At 45.3% G+C, this 19,125-nt stretch overlaps 1 protein-coding gene across 6 annotated transcripts in view; it reads right to left on the bottom strand.

The window, feature by feature from the left end:
* Nucleotides 1-17,877, bottom strand: part of TRIM36 (tripartite motif containing 36) — a 52,183-nt gene extending 34,306 nt beyond the window's left edge. The window contains exons 1-4 of one of the 6 annotated variants that reach the window (XM_070517574.1): nt 13,368-14,316; nt 12,700-13,082; nt 10,495-10,651; nt 1,235-1,469 (exon numbers count right to left, since the gene is read on the bottom strand). Coding sequence is in view for 4 of the 6 variants with exons in the window: in XM_070517571.1 (XP_070373672.1) it covers nt 1,235-1,469; nt 14,343-14,405 (298 nt within the window). In the remaining 2 variants the exon portion in view is untranslated. Of the gene's footprint in view, nt 1-1,234; nt 1,470-3,515; nt 3,821-10,494; nt 10,652-12,699; nt 14,317-14,342 lie in introns of those variants that run through there. The other 5 variants (XM_070517571.1, XM_014842765.3, XM_070517573.1 and 2 more) reach the window with 5 other exon arrangements.
* Nucleotides 17,878-19,125: the final 1,248 nt, after the last annotated feature.

Raw genomic sequence — 19,125 nt, 5'->3', positions numbered from 1 at the left:
GAGAAAAGACAACATTCTCTAAAATGCAAATAAGGAGAAAGAAGCTCTTTTCTAATCAGAAAGGTTTTTTTACAAGATTAAAAAGTTATTCCTATAACAGAGAGAAATGGACAGAGTGGACGAAAGAATTAAACTTGAAACCTCAAAGCCAGGGGCCGGCCGAGTGGCGCAGTGGTTAAGTGCACACGTTCTGCTTCTTGGCAGCCCAAGGTTCGACAGTTCAAGATCCTGGGTGCGGACATGGCACCACTTGGCAAAAGCCATGCTGTGGTAGGCATCCCATGTATAAAGTAGAGGAAGATGGGCGTGGATGTTAGCTTAGGGCCAGTCTTCCCCAGCAAAAAGAGGAGGATTGGCAGTAGTTAGTTCAGGGCTAATCTTCCTCAAAAAAAAAAAAACCTCAAAGCCAAATTGGGAGGAGTTGAAGCCCTGAAGTCTGGTGCTTACAGCGACTGAGTATTCTCCATACAAAGGATGAAGGAGGTGCGGATTTCTACCCAAGCCTCTGCCTCCCCATGGTCCTCACTCCTTTGGCCCTTCATGTCCCAGTGGCTCTGTTCCCAGTGATTTCAAGTTAATTTTGGTGTACATCAATCCTGCAATGGATGCCCACAAGAAAGAAAGTAACACTGTCCCAACAGGAAACAATTTAACACTGGCTATATAACAAAGGTACAGTATGTGTGCTGTTCATCTCATTAGATCTACTTCTATCATTACCACAGGGTTCCAGTACATTTAATTGATGCTCAAAATCCTTATTTTACAAAATGGATTAAAAACAACTGAAGAAAATAAAATCCTCAGGTAGCCTAAGATGATACCAAATAACTCCTCTAAAAAATATTTTAGGACTAGTCATTATGTAATGTCATCCTTTACTTCTGCAACATTTATTTATATATTACCATACCTAGATGTTTCCCTAGCCAGTACTTCGGTAGTTCATTATTTCATCCCTCCTATGAAGGAGGTCACAGGGTGAGAACACCCCCTACAATACAGACGCAGTGAACAAGGGGGTTAACACAAAGTTGGCATTCAACATCCAACTTTAAGTGCATACGGAGACAGTGAGAGTTCATTTTGACATTTTAAAAGGGGGAGGGGTTCCTTGATAACTCAGTTTTAATTTATTCACCTGGAAAGCTTAACTCTCAAAATCACAAAAATAATTTCCCTTCCACTCTTACCACCAACTACCCCCTCCCCACCCCAGACTTCTCCCACATACCTGGTCTGCTAATTCTGTCAATTTTATCCACGCTGGGGGAGGGGAGCCGCAGCCGAGGACTGCTCTGATTGGAGTTATCTGATCCCACGTCATTGAATGAATCATCAACTGTCAGTAAGAGTTCTTTTACACATTTATGACAGATACTGTGTTGACAAGGAAGAATCAACGGGTGGGTAAACAGCTCCTTGCATGCTGGGCAAATGAGCTCTCTTTCGATATTCCTGATGGTAACCTTAAATTGAGAAAAAGAAATCAGAATCAAACGCTCTTAGTAAACATATTAACATGCTTATACCTCTTGTATAAGTACATGTGTTTACCTTTCCAAAAAGAATTAAGAAACAGGCTTTTTTTAATGGAAAGTTCCTTTGGGCTATGAAATTCTATACCATCAACCCCCGTCAACATCCCATAGCCTAGAACTGAAGGGATATCTGATGGTAAAAACTGAAGCATGAGAAAAATCAGCATAAAATATTAGGGGACCATAATATTTCATCAATTACAAAATTATTAAATCATTAATTCATTGATTTAAGACTTCAGTGAAATCCTAAAAGTAGATTACTTCAATAAAAATTAAGAATATAGCATTAAGAATAAGGCTGTCTTCCTATTTCACACATTAACTCTGTGACTGGCAAATAACAAGAGCTGGTAAAAACTGGGTTAGCCAGTTTGTTCATGGAGCCCTACTTGAAATCTGTTTACAAGCTGAATTATCAGTAATTGTCTACTTTAAATGTAACCGTTTTTCATAAGCTGCAACTGTAATGTAGGTAAAATGCTTGAGGTTCTCATGCTGCAGATCAAGGCTGTTATGTTAACAGCACTTTATGAATATTGAAAGGGTGCAGAGGATTAGAAGGCTCCATTCTAAGTGCTCTCAATACTAAAGGCTTGCGTTATTTTCAATGAGAAACATCTAGACTCTTATCACAACTAAAAAGGTTTGATGACCTCATGCCAGTTTTCCCATCCTTTCCCTAGTAGCTTTTCCTCCATGTACCCCAAACTTCAGGTGCTAGGATTCTATATTCAGCATCCCTGACATTTTACTGATAGTCCAGTTTTAAGGTACTCATAACCTTGTACGATCATTTTGACTACTGGAAATAGAAAATTAAAACTGAATTCACTTATTTTAATTAAATAAAAATGTATGCTACCCTATTCCCCCTAAAGTGACACAGGGGCTTTAAGAACCCCTGACAACAGCACTACAGCCAACAGGCTTTATCACTGTCAATGGGTCTTTGCAGTGCTTCTTGCTGCATCACTCAACAAATACTTACTAAAAGCCCACATACATCACGTCACAATTTTAAATTTGGAAGACAGCCACACCTCACAATTCTGATCAAAGAATATAGAATACTCACACCCTATCTCACTTCACAAAGGAACTGACACCTAATTTAAAGGAAAATATTGTCCTGAATGTCTAAAATAGGTTCTCAGACCATATTTTATGGGAGATCTACTTCCCACTGGAAGATCTAAAATCATTTCCATTTTTCTTGTGCATAAGGCAGTATACAAGCTTCTAATCACAAGGGACACAAAGTAATTCTTATCCAAAAGGAAAATGAGTGTTCATTTTACATTCACTGAGAGGAAACATTCTGATGAAGAGAAATGTGGACGTGGTGGCTCCCACAATTAAGCTGTTTCGAAATTAATGAGGTTCGACGGGAAACTAACATGTTCGAGGAATTGCATATTCGACCGCTTCAAACAACAACCCTTGCACCCCGACAGCTGCCGGCGCCAGCCCGCCTCCCGCGAGCAGACGCGGCGGGGAGGAGCTCCGCTGGCTGCGACGGCGAGCCAAGCCGGGCCGGCGGGGACCCGAGCGCCGGCCCCACGGCGCTCCCAGACAATGGGGGGCCGGGCACGCGCGAGGCACGCGCCCCTGGCCGCGACTGGCACCCGACCCCCGCGAGCGAGTTAATTGTACAGACCAAACCCCATTAAAGACCCCCGCCCGGCCTCCCCGAGGTGCTCAAGTGGGTGATCACCGCACCCGAGCGGCGCCCTCTTCCGGGCCCAGGGGACCCCGAGTCCGACCCTCCGAGGGGCAGAAAGAGGGCGCCCCGGCTTGCGGAACCAGCCCGGGGCGGGGAAGGCGAAGAGGAAACGGGGCCATCACACGGCCGCCCCGGCTCCTCCGGAGGAGAGGCTCCCTCCCGGCTCACGGCGGAGGGAAGAGAGAAGCCCAGGAGCCCCGGCGCGCCGCCATCGAGGCGTCGGGCGGCCGCCCCTCTCCCCCGCTCACCAGCGAGTCTGAACCATCCCCCTCCATAGTAGCCTTCTACCAGGTGTCATCAACGGCAGGGTCCAAACTGGCAGACGGGCGGCGCCGGGCAGGGGCTGGTGGGCGGCTCCCTGCTGCGGCCGTGGAGCCTCGGCTCAGAGCCGGAGGACGAGCTGGTCAGCTGGACTCGGCCAGCCGACCGAAGCGGCGAGGGGCAGGCCAGGGCGGGCGAACGCACAGGCGCGGAGAGCCGAGCTCTGCTCCCTGCGACGGCCCCAGAATGCCGCCCCGCGGCCGGCAGCGGCGGCGGCTCCTGCGGACTGCGGCGGGGCGGGCGGCAGCGCCGGGACCAGGAGGGGGCGCCGCGGGGGGCGGGGCCAGGGCGGGGCGCCACCGTCGCCCGGGCAACAGCGCCCACCGCACAAAGGAGGAGGGGCTGCTGGCGGCTGGCTACCCCGCGACTGTGCGGCTGGGCGGGGGTGTGGCGCGGGGTGCGGTCCCCCCCCCTTCCGCCGCTCACCCCTCGCCGGGTGGTCGCCGTCGCCCCCTGCCGGGGTAGGAAGGCTCTGAGGGGCGGAAGTGAGGTCCCGGCGGGGGCGGCGGGGGCGGCGGAGGCCGGGGCGGGGCCGGGGTGGAGCCCTCCGGCCGCGCTGCCCCAGGCTGCAGCCCTGGGCCCCAACCCCGCGCAGCCCATCTGCCCTTGATTTTGTTTGCCCTGCGCGGTGGCAGAGCGCGGTGCGAGGCATCACTGACAAGCCCATTTTCTGACTCTGGACGGGGCGGTGGGGCCGAGGGCGGGCCCAAGCCGCCTTCCCAGTGCGGTCGCACAGAGCACCGCAGAGCCGCGCGCTGGGGAGGCGACCAGAGTGAGAGCCCGCCCACCCCACCCCTTCTGGGGCTGGGGGTTCCCCTGATGAGGCGCTGTCCCTGCCTGGCTCTTCCTCTTCTTCTGGCCCAATTCTTTGGGGGAACTTCACATTCCCCTACTGGTCACCAACCACTCATATTCTGCTTTCTGCTTCTGCTTTTACACACCAGCGCGCGGCGCTGTCACGCACGACACGTTCTTGTCGAGAGACGCGGGGTAGGACCCCTCTCCCGGGTGCTGGCTAGGAATTGAATTCAAGAGACGGCGGCAAGGGAGCGCCCTCCCCCGCCCGGGCAGCCGCTCTGCGGTGTCTCCCCTGGGGATGGAAGGCGCAGGGAAATCGGGACGGCTGCTCCTGGGGTGCTCCGGCACCCATGCACCCACCCGGTGGGTGCCCGTCCGAGTGCTAAGGCGCGCGCTCGCCCGCTCAGGGGCTAGCAGCGTAAAATTCACCTGCCACGGCTCAAGCGCGTTTCTTGTCTTGTTTTCAAGGCAAACGGAAAACAAATTAATCTGGGATTGTTGGAAGCTGTATTATTAGATCATGCCACTGCCTTCCCGGCTGGCTAAATAATTCCACCCTTACGTATAGACTGAGAAAACAAGCGCTTTAAACAGCTGGTGAAGGGACCACGGAGCTATAGCGCGATATTCTGTTTAGGTTTTGAAATGCTTCCCACTTTTATTTCCCACTTGGGAGAAGTCTCTCGCTGTGGAAAGTTCCGCCGTCTTCCCACAACTCTTTCAGCAGTGGTAGCCTTTTCTCCAGTCAGGCAATTAAATCACGGTGTAGCAAGGTAGAATAGGAACAGCAAGAAACCATAGCAATCGTCTTTAATGGAATACCCTCACTTTACAGATGAGGTGCAGAGAGGATGAACACCTTGCCAAGTAATGACTGGACTATTCTGATCTGGATTAATGCCCGTTCCGTGGCCTCACGTGCTGGTGTGGAGGCTGCTTCCCACAGGTTCTGAAGCATCCTAATCGGAGGGAAATGAGGAAAATAAACGCCTGCGTAATTTAGTCACCTATATCATGTACTACATGTTCCCATATAGCGTTTGAAAGCCTCAACCATTAAAAAGGCATTATAAATCAGTTTCCGTTTTTAATACTGGTCTTTGGGTTAAATAATTCCCGTCTGGCTGTAATCTCACATGAGCACACTTAAATAGAGCTTTGGTCCAAAACTAACTCCTAGTTAAACAGAGTAAAAAAGATTAGGCTTCATTAACATGAACTAAAGATAAAACTTGTACAGACAATATTTGGCTGGAAATACATTTGAAAGCCTTTCCATTATGCAATCAAACTTCAATGAGATTCTCAAAGTTCAAAAATGATGTTCACACTCTTGGCAAGAATGTGGGGAAGTAGGCACTTCCAAACTTTTTTGTGACACTAGCTTGGTTCAGTTTATTTGAAGGGAAATTTTGCAAATCCTATTAAAAATTGTAAATGCTTATACCTTTGACTAAGCAATTCCACTTCTAAGGATTTTCCAACTGAAAGACTACTATGCATGCACAAAAACATGTGTACAAAGATCTACTGGGACCTTATTTGTAGAAACTAAATATCTCTCATCCATAATATAGGGCAAGACCATGGAATACTATGCAGCTCTTAATATGACTGTAGTGTGAGAAAGGATTTCTACAATATAGTATTAAAGTACAAAACCATATGGATTCTGTATGTTGCTACTTTGGCAAAAAAGATGAGACAGGCATGTATGCTTATATAGGCAAATAAGTAAATAAAAGTACATCTCTGAAATAGAGCACAAAAAGGGTAACTATTGTGGAGAAGCAGGGGAGGGAGTCAGGGGTGGAAGACACTTTTCACTCACATTGTATTGCATTGTCTGCACTTTTATAATATGCGCATGTTTTACTTCTAGAACCTTTTTAATGTAATTTAATCCTTGAACTTTTTAATCTATATTTATTTAAAGTATTAACTCATAAACTTTTAAAGGCAAAAAGGGAGGAGGGGGATTATTGGTAAGAAGAGAGCAAACATGAAAACCACCATCTACACCCCGGCTCTCCCACTTCCCTCGTCTTTCCTGTCCTCCTTGGTTGCCATGCTTTGGGTCATCTCATCAATTTCTCTCAACACGCATACATCCCAGCCACCCAGTTATGAAAGATGCCAAACATATTCCCAGTTCCTTATGTTAAAATCCTGTGGGGGGGGGGGCTGGCCCCGTGGCCGAGTGGTTAAGTTCGCGCACTCCACAGCAGGCGGCCCAGTGTTTTGTTAGTTCGAATCCTGGGCGCGGACATGGCACTGCTCATCAGACCACGCTGAGGCAGCATCCCACATGCCACAACTAGAAGAACCCACAACGAAGAATACACAACTATGTACCGGGGGGCTTTGGGGAGAAAAAGGAAAAAATAAAAAAATCTTTAAAAAAAAAAAAAAATCCTGTGGGGTTTTTTTTTTTTTAATCCTTCTCTCTCCTTCCCCCTGTAGCTCTGGTCAGCCTTCAAATCCTCTTGTTTCTTCTTCTCAGATCTTGTCCCTTCTCATCCTCACAACTAATTCCTCTGCCCACCCTGAGCCTGCCCTCCCCATGCCTAGATTACCATAACAGCCTATCAATTAGGTATTTACAGATGACTTTCTATGTGTGTATCACTGGCCTTACAGCTCCATTTGCACAGGGGCAGAATGAGCTATGGCCCTGGACCACAAGAAGCTTAGTGTCGGAATACAACTGGGAGGGGATGCATGTGCATGTGAACGCATCTGAATGATGGGGGGCAGGGGTTATAGCAGGGGTGGTAAACTTGCAATAACACAAAATGAGTCTGGTACAGGATGGAGGGTCTGGAATACAATGCATCTTTTCTGTAGACATTGGGGAACTTTGAAGGCTTTTAAGTGGGAAATCTGTTTTGTTTTGTTTTTTAAATTATTCTCCCAATTTTCATCGCATATGGTATCCCTTGGTGCCTACCCCTTCCAGTTTGAAGTATCCTAGCACCTCCTTTTCCAATACTTTCTTTTAAAATACAGGTCAAAATTCAACACAAGGAAGCCTGTTCCACACTTATCACCCCAAGTCCACAGACCTTTAGTCTCTTGCCTACATTATCAGATCTTATCTTGCACTTGTTGGTGTTGCTTAATTGCTTAATTAATATCACAGAGGCAGGAGCTATCTCACATCTATCTACTTCATGAAGTCCAAAAGGTCAGGGAAGGATGTCATCAATTTTTTCCTACTTCACCTACTGACAACCACCACTCCCCCTCCCGGCCCCACACACACACATACACACCACTCAGGTTTAGTAAAATAGAGGCTCAATAAATGTTCATTACCTGACATTTAAAATATAAACCTGTGACCTTTTAGGCTATACACTACCCACTAACCTGACCTAGTCTCTTTCCTTACTGACTCCTAATACCCCAAGAGATTAAATTCCTGGCCGAGTCAGGTCCTAATGACCACGGTGCATATTTCAGTCAGTGCTGTGAGGCACCGCTCTCTCTTAATCTGTTCGGTCTGAGACGAAACAGCCAGGGTACCATTCTGTTAGCATGTCCTGAACAAGAAGTAGCAAAAAGGTGATATGGCCACATACTCCTAAATCTTGCCCCCTGTGGGGAACTCCTAGCCATTGAACCACCTGGGTACAAAATTAAGAGAGCCCCCGGACGTAGGAGAAATAAATGAAGGGCAATCAAGTAAATCACAGGGTTTCACAGTGGACTGGCACACGCACTCTCTATGCTGTTGGCTATCAGGAGGTTACAGGTGAAGGGACAATGAATGGCATTTATCAATTATTGACCCAAGCCTCTGACAGGCCAAGCTAACATGTCATAAAGTGTTTCTATGGGAACGACCTCAGGGGAGAGGAGTGGAGCAGGCCAGAAAGTTCAGGTTTCCATTACCTAGCCAAATCCTACTCATCTTTCAAGAGCAGATCTAGAGCCTCTTCCTCATTAGTCTAGTTTTCACTGATCAGCTCCCCTTACTTTGAACTCCTTTAGCACTTGTTATCACTCAGTTTAACACGATCATATACTCTCATTTCTTACACTCATGTTTAATGTTTTCTAAGCCTTATCTTCCCATTCACTTAAGCTTTTATTTGTTTTAAAAGAAAATCCAGTAGGCATTTATCTACTAATGGTAGCACCAGACCAGCAATCTGAAATCTGATAGAGGAACACATTGGTGCTCTGCCAGACATTTTTCCGTTAATGGCAGGAGTGTCCTGGTGGGCAGAGGTCTCTAAGCCAAGCTGAGGTGAACAATATTGGTAATATTTAGAGGTTGTTAGCAGGTCCCCTTTGACCACATCTTATTATTCCTACACTTAGGGTTTCTAGGTATAGTAAATAAAAACCAAGGACACCCTGTTAAATCTGAATTTCAGATACACAATGAAAGTTCTTTAGTATGAGCATGCCCCAAATATTGAATGGGACATACTTATACCAAAAAAATTATTTGTTGTTTACCTGAAATTCAAATTTAATTCTATATCCTACATTTCATCTGGCAACTCTACCTCCCTTGTTAATGATCTCAGTTTAAATATGTGTCTCAAGACCCAAGCCTGTTGTCATAGTAGCTAGATATAATAGCTTTCATTTATTAAGCGCCTACTATGTGCCAATAACTGTATTAGGAATTTGCATAAAATATTCATGAATCCTTTCAATAACCCTGTGAAACAAGTATGATCTTTTCAGAGGGGACAGGTAACAACCACAAACCCTCCCTACCTCCACCCAGAGATTAAGTACTACCCTCAAGGTCACATGGCTCAACACCAAGAGCCAGGATTCAAACCGGGGTCTCCTTCCAGCATCCCTATTGCACGGCCACAGGTAAGAATAAAACAGGTAACTTACAATTTCATAAAAGATATGATTTAAACATTCTTTGACAAAGTAGTTTAAAAGATACTTTTTTTTCAAATCATCTTTTGAACAATGTAGTAAAAACAGAGGAAAATTATAATGATATTTATGACATTAGCTGTTTTCAAATGATATTGCTAAATTCTAAATCTTCTGTTTGCCTTCCCTATTCCCACAACAGGCACATTTTACTCAATTCCAAGATATAAAAAAATTTTAAAGAATACTTTGCAGTGGACACAACCTTGGTATTTTCACCCATTTTAGATTTCAGTCGTGTGAGCAACTACCTATTGAGCCTTCTGAAACAGCTCATTTGGTGGTATTCTAGTTTAGCTCTCAGGAGATGCTTAAGACTTTACATTAGTCTAGATTTGAGGATTTTTCTAAACTTAATTCTTGCAGAGTATAAGTATCTTCTTGTCTTACAGGAAATCTTGTGTTTATAAAAGTTCTTGAATTTTTTGTGCCTCAAAGTTAAAAGTAATAATTCACCAAATAATGGAATCATTGCCTGTTTCTCTATCAAAATTAAATGTAGGCTTTCCAAAGCCTCTTTCTTCTTATTTATTTAATAATATTTATTTTAAAAAATTGTATTTATTTAAAAGATAAATATTTTATTTAAAAATAAATATTGTATTTATTTATCAAAATTTTTATTTATTTATTTATTTAAAAAATGATATTTTTTTTGAGGAAGATTAGCCTTGAGCTAACATCTGCTGCCAATCCTCCTCTTTTTGCTGAGGAAGACTGGCCCTGAGCTAACATCAGTGCCCATCTTCCTCTACTTTATATGTGGGACACCTACCACAGCATGGCTTGACACACGGTGCTAGGTCTGCACCTGGATCAGAACCTGCGAACCCCCAGTCGCCAAAGCAGAGCACATGAACTTAATGGCTACGTCACCAGGCCGGCCCCCCAAAAGCCCCTTTCATTTTGCTTAAACTATTATACTCCATGGAAGTTCCTGAACAGTAACTATTGAACTATGAGAAACAAGAATTAGTGTCTAGCTATTTATACATAAATGTAAATATGTTAAATACTCTAAATATGAAGAGGTATACTAAATTTAAATTCTAAATTTTTCTATGTTCCTTGTCATCAGGTATTCATGATATGATGCTGAAGCCAGGAACCTGAAGGTTACTGTAAATACTCAATAAGAACATGATTACCTTTCAACCTTATTCCCAAAACAGATATAGAGGAAAAGAAGTTAACCTTGTTAATTTGTTGTCTTCTCTTTTAACCCGAGGGATGACTCAATGGTCACAAGGATTTGAGCTTGTTTTGCAGAAGAATGCCTTCAAGGAAGTTAGGATCACCAGATAACCAGCCCCCAGCCACAATGGACACCTGGAAGTCAAACTGTCCTCATCTGGAGTGAAAGAAACACAGATCACCCCTTTGTTTCTCCAAAACCCCTCCTGCCAAGCCCCTTAGCTCTATAAACTCCCCTGCTTTCTTCTCTTGTTAAGGCAAATTTGAGAGAACCTATCCTCTCTCACCTTCTCATTTTGTCCAGTTGGAATAAACCTTTCTCCATCTCCAAGCACTGATGTCTCAGTGACTGGCTTACTGTGCATCGGGCACATGACCTTGAGATGAAGAGGTTCAGTATCAACTCCAGAAGAGTGTGTGATGGTGTGAAGGGAAAAGGTGTATGAAGATAAAAAAATCAATGAGGCAAATCTTTCTAGAGACCAAAATAGTTTGAAAATACTGCTTTGAGCAATCCTAGAAATTGACCACAGATTTGGAAAGCTCTCTTTCCGTCCAAAGAGATGAGTTACAAAAGAAACAAAAAGGGGCCAGCCCCATGGCCCAGTGGTTAAGTTCGTGTGCTCTGCTCCAGCAGTCCAGGTTTTCGCCAGTTTGAATCGTGGGCGCAGACATGGCACTACTCATTAAGCCATGCTGAGGTGACATCCCACATGGCACAACTAGAAGGATCCACAACTAAAAATACACAACTATGTACTGGGGGGCTTTGGGAGAAAAAGGAAAAATAAAAAAAATTAAAAAATAAAGAAATAAAAAGCAGCTTTCAGGAATGATACAAATTTCTCTTGATAGTGAAATATAAGGGAGTCCATTTATATTGATTTTTAAACCTCTTGATATTAATCATAGATATTAACTGTATTTATGGGGAATTATTTGATGAGCAGAAAGACCACAATGGTAGAGATCACTGTGTGCTTTAAATATTAAAGTGATCATCACAACAGAGTAAAACAAGCTGATCAAGTTTGTCATGCAAGTTTTAGGTTACCCCAAGATGAAAGGCTCACCTGCCACATTCAGAGAACACACAATAAGCTAATTTAATTCGAAATAAACACGCAACAAACTGCTGCCCTGGGGAAGGCAATCGATTGGAGTTGGGAGTGAAGTTCCACTTTTTACTCTGTAAAACTTTCTATAGCGTTTGAATATTCTGCAACAAACGCATTAATTTTGTAAAATTTTAAAAGCATCAGAAAAAGTGAAAAAAATTATGACGATGGTCAACCCACTGGTCTCAGCTTTGAAGGAAGGAAAGGGAAGCAGACAGGAAGACTAGGGCCTCTGCTCTCCTTGAACTCCATGAACTTGGTGTAATTAGACCACTTTCACATTATTCTTTACATTACAAACCCACACTGCAAAGTGGAACCTAACTCCTCAAAGGAAAATAAGGCAAGTCAATCTCAAAGGTCTGCGACTCCATGGCTAACACTCAGTTATTCAGTGTTCAAATCCTGTATCACACACACATAAGGAGGGTTTTACATGGAGTTGGACTGGGGTGGGGGGTGAGGAAAGAGGGCAGGGAATAAGCTTGAGTTGAAATGATTAGGAGGCTACTCAGGACACCCTCACCGCCCCCCACCCCAACCTCGCCAAAAAAGGGCACAGAGAGGAACCACCCTGCATTCTTATTGTGAGAGCCTGTTTTCCAACCTGAGATTTCATAAGGACACCTGCCTCTCTAACTTGGGAAGTCAGCTGAGAATGCTCTCGTGTTTGGGGCAGGCCCATGGCTGAAGCCTAGTGAAGAGGTCTGCCCAGCTGAGAAGGAGGCAGAGAAATTGAGAGGATGAAGCCAGAAGGTTATTTTGGTTTTGTTGTTTCATTACAGTGAGCATGTTGTGAACACACTGCTGATTCTGAGAGGTTTATTTTTGTTTACCTGACTTTATTATAAGAAGTTTTAAGGGTTCACTCATGGTTCCTCCCTACTTGACCATTTAATGTTTATGGGAAGTTCACCTGTCTGTTTCAGAATCACCTGGGGAGTCAACATGCAGATCCCTGGGTCCCAACCCAGAACTAGTCTCTCAGAATTTCAAGTTTTGCTTACCGTTGAAGGAAAGTATTAGCCCACTAATACAATTCTGTCTTATTTTGAGGAAATTCTGATCACCACAGGCCTAAACTCACCTCTCAATCATCCTATTCCGGATCCCATCAAAAATGGTCATTTATTTTGTAATCAATAAAAGGCATCCTCTTTTCTCCTCGGCCCTGCCCGCCGCCGAGTTCCTGGGCAGCCAAGGTCCTGCTGTGTGCTTTAGAGGGCCAGGTTCTGGCCCTCTGGCTGCAAGCTTCCTCGCTCAGAACCATACTTCCTTCTGGACTTCTCCTCTCCCCAGGGACGGTCCCCCAGAGGGTGGAGCGGGCTGTGGTACGCACCCTTGGCCCTGGGGGTAGCCAAGAGGAGGCTGCTTGGGTCGACAAGGAGCTTGGATGTACTGCCCAGGCTGTCCCCACGCATGCGCGAGGGCTCCCCGAAGTTCAGGATGCAGCTCCGGGTAGGAAGAAATCTGGAACGAGAGTCCTCCATTTGTACTTCTAGTCCCGGGCTATAAATGGTACGGGTTTTGTTAATAAGTACGCATTCTATTTCGAACGAGTGTATTCCGTGTTTGCAGAACAGAGAATTCAGGAGGCGCAGGGTTGGCTAGGACGCTCGTCTGGGAGCGCCTTAAACCGCCTCCCCAACCCGGGAGCAGCGAGACTGGCTGGCCTGAAGCTGAAACCACTCCAAGCTCTACATCTGCGGAGTTGGGGTTAGTGAGGTATCAGACTGAAGCTTCAGGGGCTCATACCAGGGCTGCAGAATCATCCTCTCCTTGCCGACGACCGCGCAGAGTCCTTTTCTTCTCGGCGCCATCACCTCTTCTCGAAAGTCCAGGTGCCGACGGCAAACGCAGACTCCGTTTCTCGCTTTCTCGCCGCCTGCGAATCCCGGCGGACCGCGCACCGTGCAGCCTTTGCATTTCCCGACACCTTCCGCCTGCAAACCACTTAGGAGCCTCTCTGGGCACTTTCTCGGATGCAGCGCGGAGACCAGCCTCCCCGCAAGGCTTTCTGCCCAGGCGCGGCGCCAACCCGGCCCGGCTGAGGGCGTGGTCGCCAGGGGCCACCGACAGCGCCAACCCGGGTCTTCTAAGGGCTCCGGGACAGGTGCCGGGCTGAAATAAGGCTCCTTAGCATTTCCCCCTCCCCACCAAGAGAAGGTGTTTGAAATGCTCCCGGCCTGGGGCAGCGGCTAAGGACCTAATAGGAGGTTTAAAAACGCCAAGGCAGGGCGGTCGCAAGTTCTGCTCCTATTTACAGACCAACATGGTCGGACTGCGCGCTGAACCCGATCGTGCCCTCCGGCGCTATGCAGCCGCTGCTCGGACCCTCCGCGCTCCGCGCCTGGACAGACGAGGTCACCCGCTCGAAGTCACCACCCTTGGGCAGCCCTGGGCGCGTCGAAGAGCGCCTCCCTCGGCCAACGCCCGACCTTCCTCCCCATCTTCGCGTGCTGAGCTTTCACCCCTCGCCGTCCCGGGAGCTCCCGCCGTCGCCCAGCTGGCCAAGTCGCCCTTGGCTCATTTCAGAGATGCCGCGCAATAAAGAAAAGGCGGCTACTTTGCATTCTGCAGCTGCCCGGACTCCCGGGCCGAGCGCGCGGACCCGGGATTCCAGCCCCGCCCTCCTCGGGCGCTGGAAGGGACCGGGACGCGCACAGCTCCGGGCCAGGTAGAGCCCGGGGTGGGGGCCCAGGCCGCGGCACCGCGCGCCCCGGCACTTACCTTGCCTCTGGCTAGCAATTCCATGATGTAGCCAAATTCACTTATCTCCCCCGATTCAGACATGGTTACGACCCTTCACAAACTCCGGAGGGCCGAGGCGGGTGCATCGAATTTGTTCTTTTTTTCTCCCTTTTCTCTTCTTAGTCTGTTTTTCCTTGCCAAGCGCCCCGCCACTATCTTGTTAACAAGGAAAAGTGAGAAAGCGGGGAAAAAAGCAAAAAGCAGGGTTGGGTGGGATGAAGGCCATAAAGACCTCCTGGGCAGCCGCGTCCGGTGTACTTGGCTCCGGGAGAGGTGGTCCGGGCAGGGCGAGGTAACGGAACAAACGCGGGCGGCGGCGGCCGTGAAACCCTCGCCAGGCGGAGCCGGGCGCGGAGGCCCCGCCTCCTCGGGGGTCGCGGCCCGCGCCTCCCGCCCGGGGTCGGACGGCTGCGGAGACAAACACCGACACAAAAGCCGGTCCGTCTCCGGCGTGGCGCGGACCCAGCCCCGACACCCCTGGAGGGTTAAAGTGGTCCCTTCTCCGATGCCGGGGAAGGTGGCCGTCCGGAACTCTCAGCGCGAAGACCAGGAAAGATCCCCATCACACTGTCTGGAGGTGCGAGGGCAGAGAGAATGAATGCAGAGGAGACACAAAGGATCTGGCTGCCAGCGCCGGAAAAAAAATAAGTGAGGGCCCAGGAAATGGCAACGCCGCATCTCAAGTCAGCCTTCCTGAAATCCAATAGGTAACAAAGACCAAGCCTAGCGCTTCTGAGATGAGAACAAATACGAGGATTGTATTTTAAACACTCTAAGAGTGTAAGGTCGATTGTATCTCTATATCCTCTTGATACTCAACTTTCCTTTAATTAAAAACAAACAAAAAGAGGCATTCCCCTAAGCAACGTCCTGAACACTCTCACTCTTGGCTATGACTAACTCACTATTCCAATTCGTTTCATTGATTGAGTTCAACATTCAGTGCATGTTTCTCACATTTTATACTTCTTTTTAAAGTGGCAGCTCCCCTAGGAGGCTGCGGATGAAATGGCCTCTCAGTCTTCTCGCTGCTTCATTCACACCTGACAATCTTTGCTTCTCTTGAAAAGAAGACTTGGCTGACCAAAGTCAATCCTGGTCTATTACTCCACTCTAGGCAGCCTCTTATCTTTCTTGAAAAGGAGGAAAGTGACAAGGGCCAGAGATAATTAGATTCGACACAAATATAAGATTTACTACAGGAGTGAAACTGCTTTCCTTCAGCAGGTTGGCAGAGTTTGCACTGGGCTGAGCATCAGCGGACAGGGTGATGTGTGGAAATGACCCATTTTGCAGGTGCACAGGAGTGTTGGAGGTTTTTTGAGACACAGGGGTTTTCTTGTTTGCCCCTTCTTTTGGTCATTTTCTAATTTCTCCCCTCTGGCCCAGAAAACTAAACACATGCAACAATTTCTTTCTCTCTTTCTTTCTTTCCTACACACCTCTCCTTAAAGCTCCAATAGTATTGGTCCTTGACTTTCTTCTACCCAACCTTTGCTCCTTCAATGTATTACATTCCTCCGTGGGGTGGTGCTGATAGCCTCTTAGAGCAAGCAGCAAATTAATGTGCTGTGTTCACAGTTGGGGCTCACTAAGAGGTAAGACACAATCAGAATGCTTCTTGCTTAGAAGCTTTTTGTCCTTTTCAAGTTCTGTAAGAGCTCCTGCCTGCTCTTTGCTTCTGTAAGGAAAACTAGTAGATTTCACATAAGGTCTGTAGCATCCATGAATGGACTCCTCCCTAATATTAGCAATACTTGACAGATTACCAGAAAGAGGTATTGCTCTAAAAGTGAAAGTTTTTCAAGCCCAGATTGGATTCTGGAACATGATAAAAATCACAGTGTTACAGCTGGACAACCAATCTTACGTCTGCATTACAAGCAGGAAGGAGCAAAGTGGACACAAAGGTGCGTACAAGCCAAGTGCTTCCGCTTAAATAGCTTTTCCCCAAATCCCATCCATGAGGACCACATATGTCTCCCTGGTGAGCACTGGGTCAGACGTCCACCCCTAGCTGCAAGGGAGGTGGAGAGGGTGAGTACTCTACTCTGGGAACATTGCCACTCTAAACAAAATCAAGGATTTGTTAGTAAGGAAGAAAGTGAGACACATTGGGTAGCAGTTTCTGCTACCGCTGGGGTAAGTCTGTTCAATTTCCTGAGTTTCAGTTTTCTCTTATGTAAAATGACTGGTTTCGAGCTAAATGGTATCTAACCCCTTCCTGCTCTAGATGCTAAGATCTCTGATCTAAGGATCCCTTTGCCATCTGGCAGCACTAGCTGCCACTCTCTTCCCTGAAAAAGTTATTATTGTAACAGGTCTGTCCACCTGATCACTTGCTACTAGGAAATACTCCAGGCCAAATATCTTTGTCAGTTGCCTGGATCCCTACCTAAGACCAAGATGGAGGTGGGAGCAAGGGTCTTGGACTTAGCTGCTATGTGGCAGAGAATGGAATTGCCCATGAGAGTCCAGATCAATGTCCAGAAGTTAGAACCTGGGTTGGGTCCTGAGCCCTTCTCAGAGGCCTGGTGGTAATTGCCCCTCTTATTGTTGTCAGTGTGTGAAGCACTATGGAGCATTAAAGACCTTTTCAAAGATGACAAACAAAATGAACACCACTTTAAAATTTCCCCGGAAATAATTATATGCATGGACTTCAAAGACACAAGGTCAGACGGTCAACACATACCGAACAAAAGTTGCTTTATTATTTCTCTTACTTCTAAAAACAAAATCAAACTTCATTCTCCACAGGAACCAAAAATAAGAAAAAGTTAATTCATATTTCTAAAAAATATAAAATTAACAGATGCTACTTCACAGGGAACTTCCCCACCTAAGAGAAAGATATTTAAGAGAGGGATTATGTGATGTGTGAATTTCTCACACTGAGAAGACTAGCAATTTTAGAGTCTCTTCCTGTGGAAAATCTGCTAATTGCCAACTTCCATCTAATGGAGAAAATTTATCAACATAACTGCTCTATTGCCCTGCCAATTATTGAAATAATTGTAACCTATAGAGAACCACAGCTTTTGACTTCCTTTTCCTCCACAACACCCTGTTTTCTCCTCCTGATGGTAAATAACACAACATATAATAGTTTTAACAAATAACACTGACAAAATACACATTCCAAATTTTTTTTAAACTGTGGACATAAACAACTGTATTTGTGAAGGTTTAGAAATTGAAATCTATAATGATGAATCTTTAGCAGTTTAATTTAAGAGTTAGAACCTGAATAAGGAATCTAAAAATATCTTGGTTTTAATAAACCCTCATATTTACTTCAACAGTTTTTATTTCAAAAGTGCAAACATAAAATGTGACTTCCTGCCACAAATGCATCCTAGCACCTGTATCTAGAAAGGTCATTTTAAAAACCAATTCTTTTTTAAAAAACAGTTTCATTGAAGTAAGATTTACATACCATAAAATCCACCAACTGTAAGTCTACACTTTAGTGATTTTTATTAAATTATGGACTTGTGCCACCATCTCATAATCGTTTTTTTTTTAAGCATTTTTTTTAAAGATTGGCACCTGAGCTAACATCTGTTTCCAATCTTTTTCCTCTTCTTCTTCTTCTTCTTCTTCTTCTTCTTCTTGTCCTCCTGCCCAAAGCCCCCCGGTCCATAGTTGTAGATTCTAGTTGTGCGTGCCTCTGGTTGTGCTATGTGGGACGCCGCCTCAGCATGGCTTGATGAGCGGTGCCATGTCCACGCCCAGGATCCGAACCAGCAAAACCCTGGGCTGCCAAAGCAGAGAGCAGGAACTTAACCACTGGCCCACGGAGCCGGCCCCTCATAATCTGGTTTTAAAACATTTGAATCTCTCTCCATTTATTTAGATTTTCTTTAATTTCTCTTAGCTATGCTCTATAGATTTTAGTATCCAGATATACTGTACTTCTTTTGTTAAATGTATTGCTAAATATTATTATGAACAAAATTGGATTTCTTAATTTTATTTTTGGGTTGTTCACTGCTTGTATATAGAAATACAACTAATAATTAAATAATGAGCTGTATCTTGCAATGTTGTAAAATTCATTTATCCCATGAGGTTTTATTTGTAGATTCCTTATGATATTATCTGTAAATAAAGAAAGACTTACTTTTTCCTTTCCAATCGGTATACCTTTAACTTATTTTTCTTGCCTTATTGCTCTGGCTAGAACCTCCAGGACGATACTGAATAAAAGTGACAAGAGTGGACATCCTTGTCTTATTTCCTAATCATTGGGTAGAAGCGTCAGTCTTTAACCTTTAAGCATTGGTTTAGCTACATTCCATAAATTTTGATATGTTGTGTTTTTGTTTTCATTTAGTTAGAAATATTATCTAATTTCCCCGTGTGATTTCTTCTTTGACTCATGGGTTATTTAGAAATAGTATGTTGTTTAATTTCTAGATTATTCCAAACTTCTAAATATTTTAGATTTCCCATATTTCTTTGTGATAATTTCTAATCTGATTATGTTTTGGACAAAGACTATCCTTTGAATGATTTCAATGTTTTTAAAACATATTGAGGCTTTTTTATGGTCTAACATGGGAGTCAGCAGACTTTTTCTTAATGGGCGAGGTATTAATTAAACATTTACACTTGTAGCCATTTAGTCTTTTTGACTACTGAGTTCTGCTGTTACAGGATGAAGGCAACCATCAACAATAGGTAAACAAACAGGTGAGGCTATGTTCCAATAAACATTTATTTAGAAAAATAGGCAGCTGAATAAGCACATGAAAAG

The sequence above is a fragment of the Equus asinus genome, chromosome 9, assembly GCF_041296235.1.
Source record: "Equus asinus isolate D_3611 breed Donkey chromosome 9, EquAss-T2T_v2, whole genome shotgun sequence".
Classification (NCBI taxonomy): Eukaryota; Metazoa; Chordata; class Mammalia; order Perissodactyla; family Equidae; genus Equus; species Equus asinus.
This window is presented reverse-complemented; position numbering and strand designations above follow the sequence as displayed.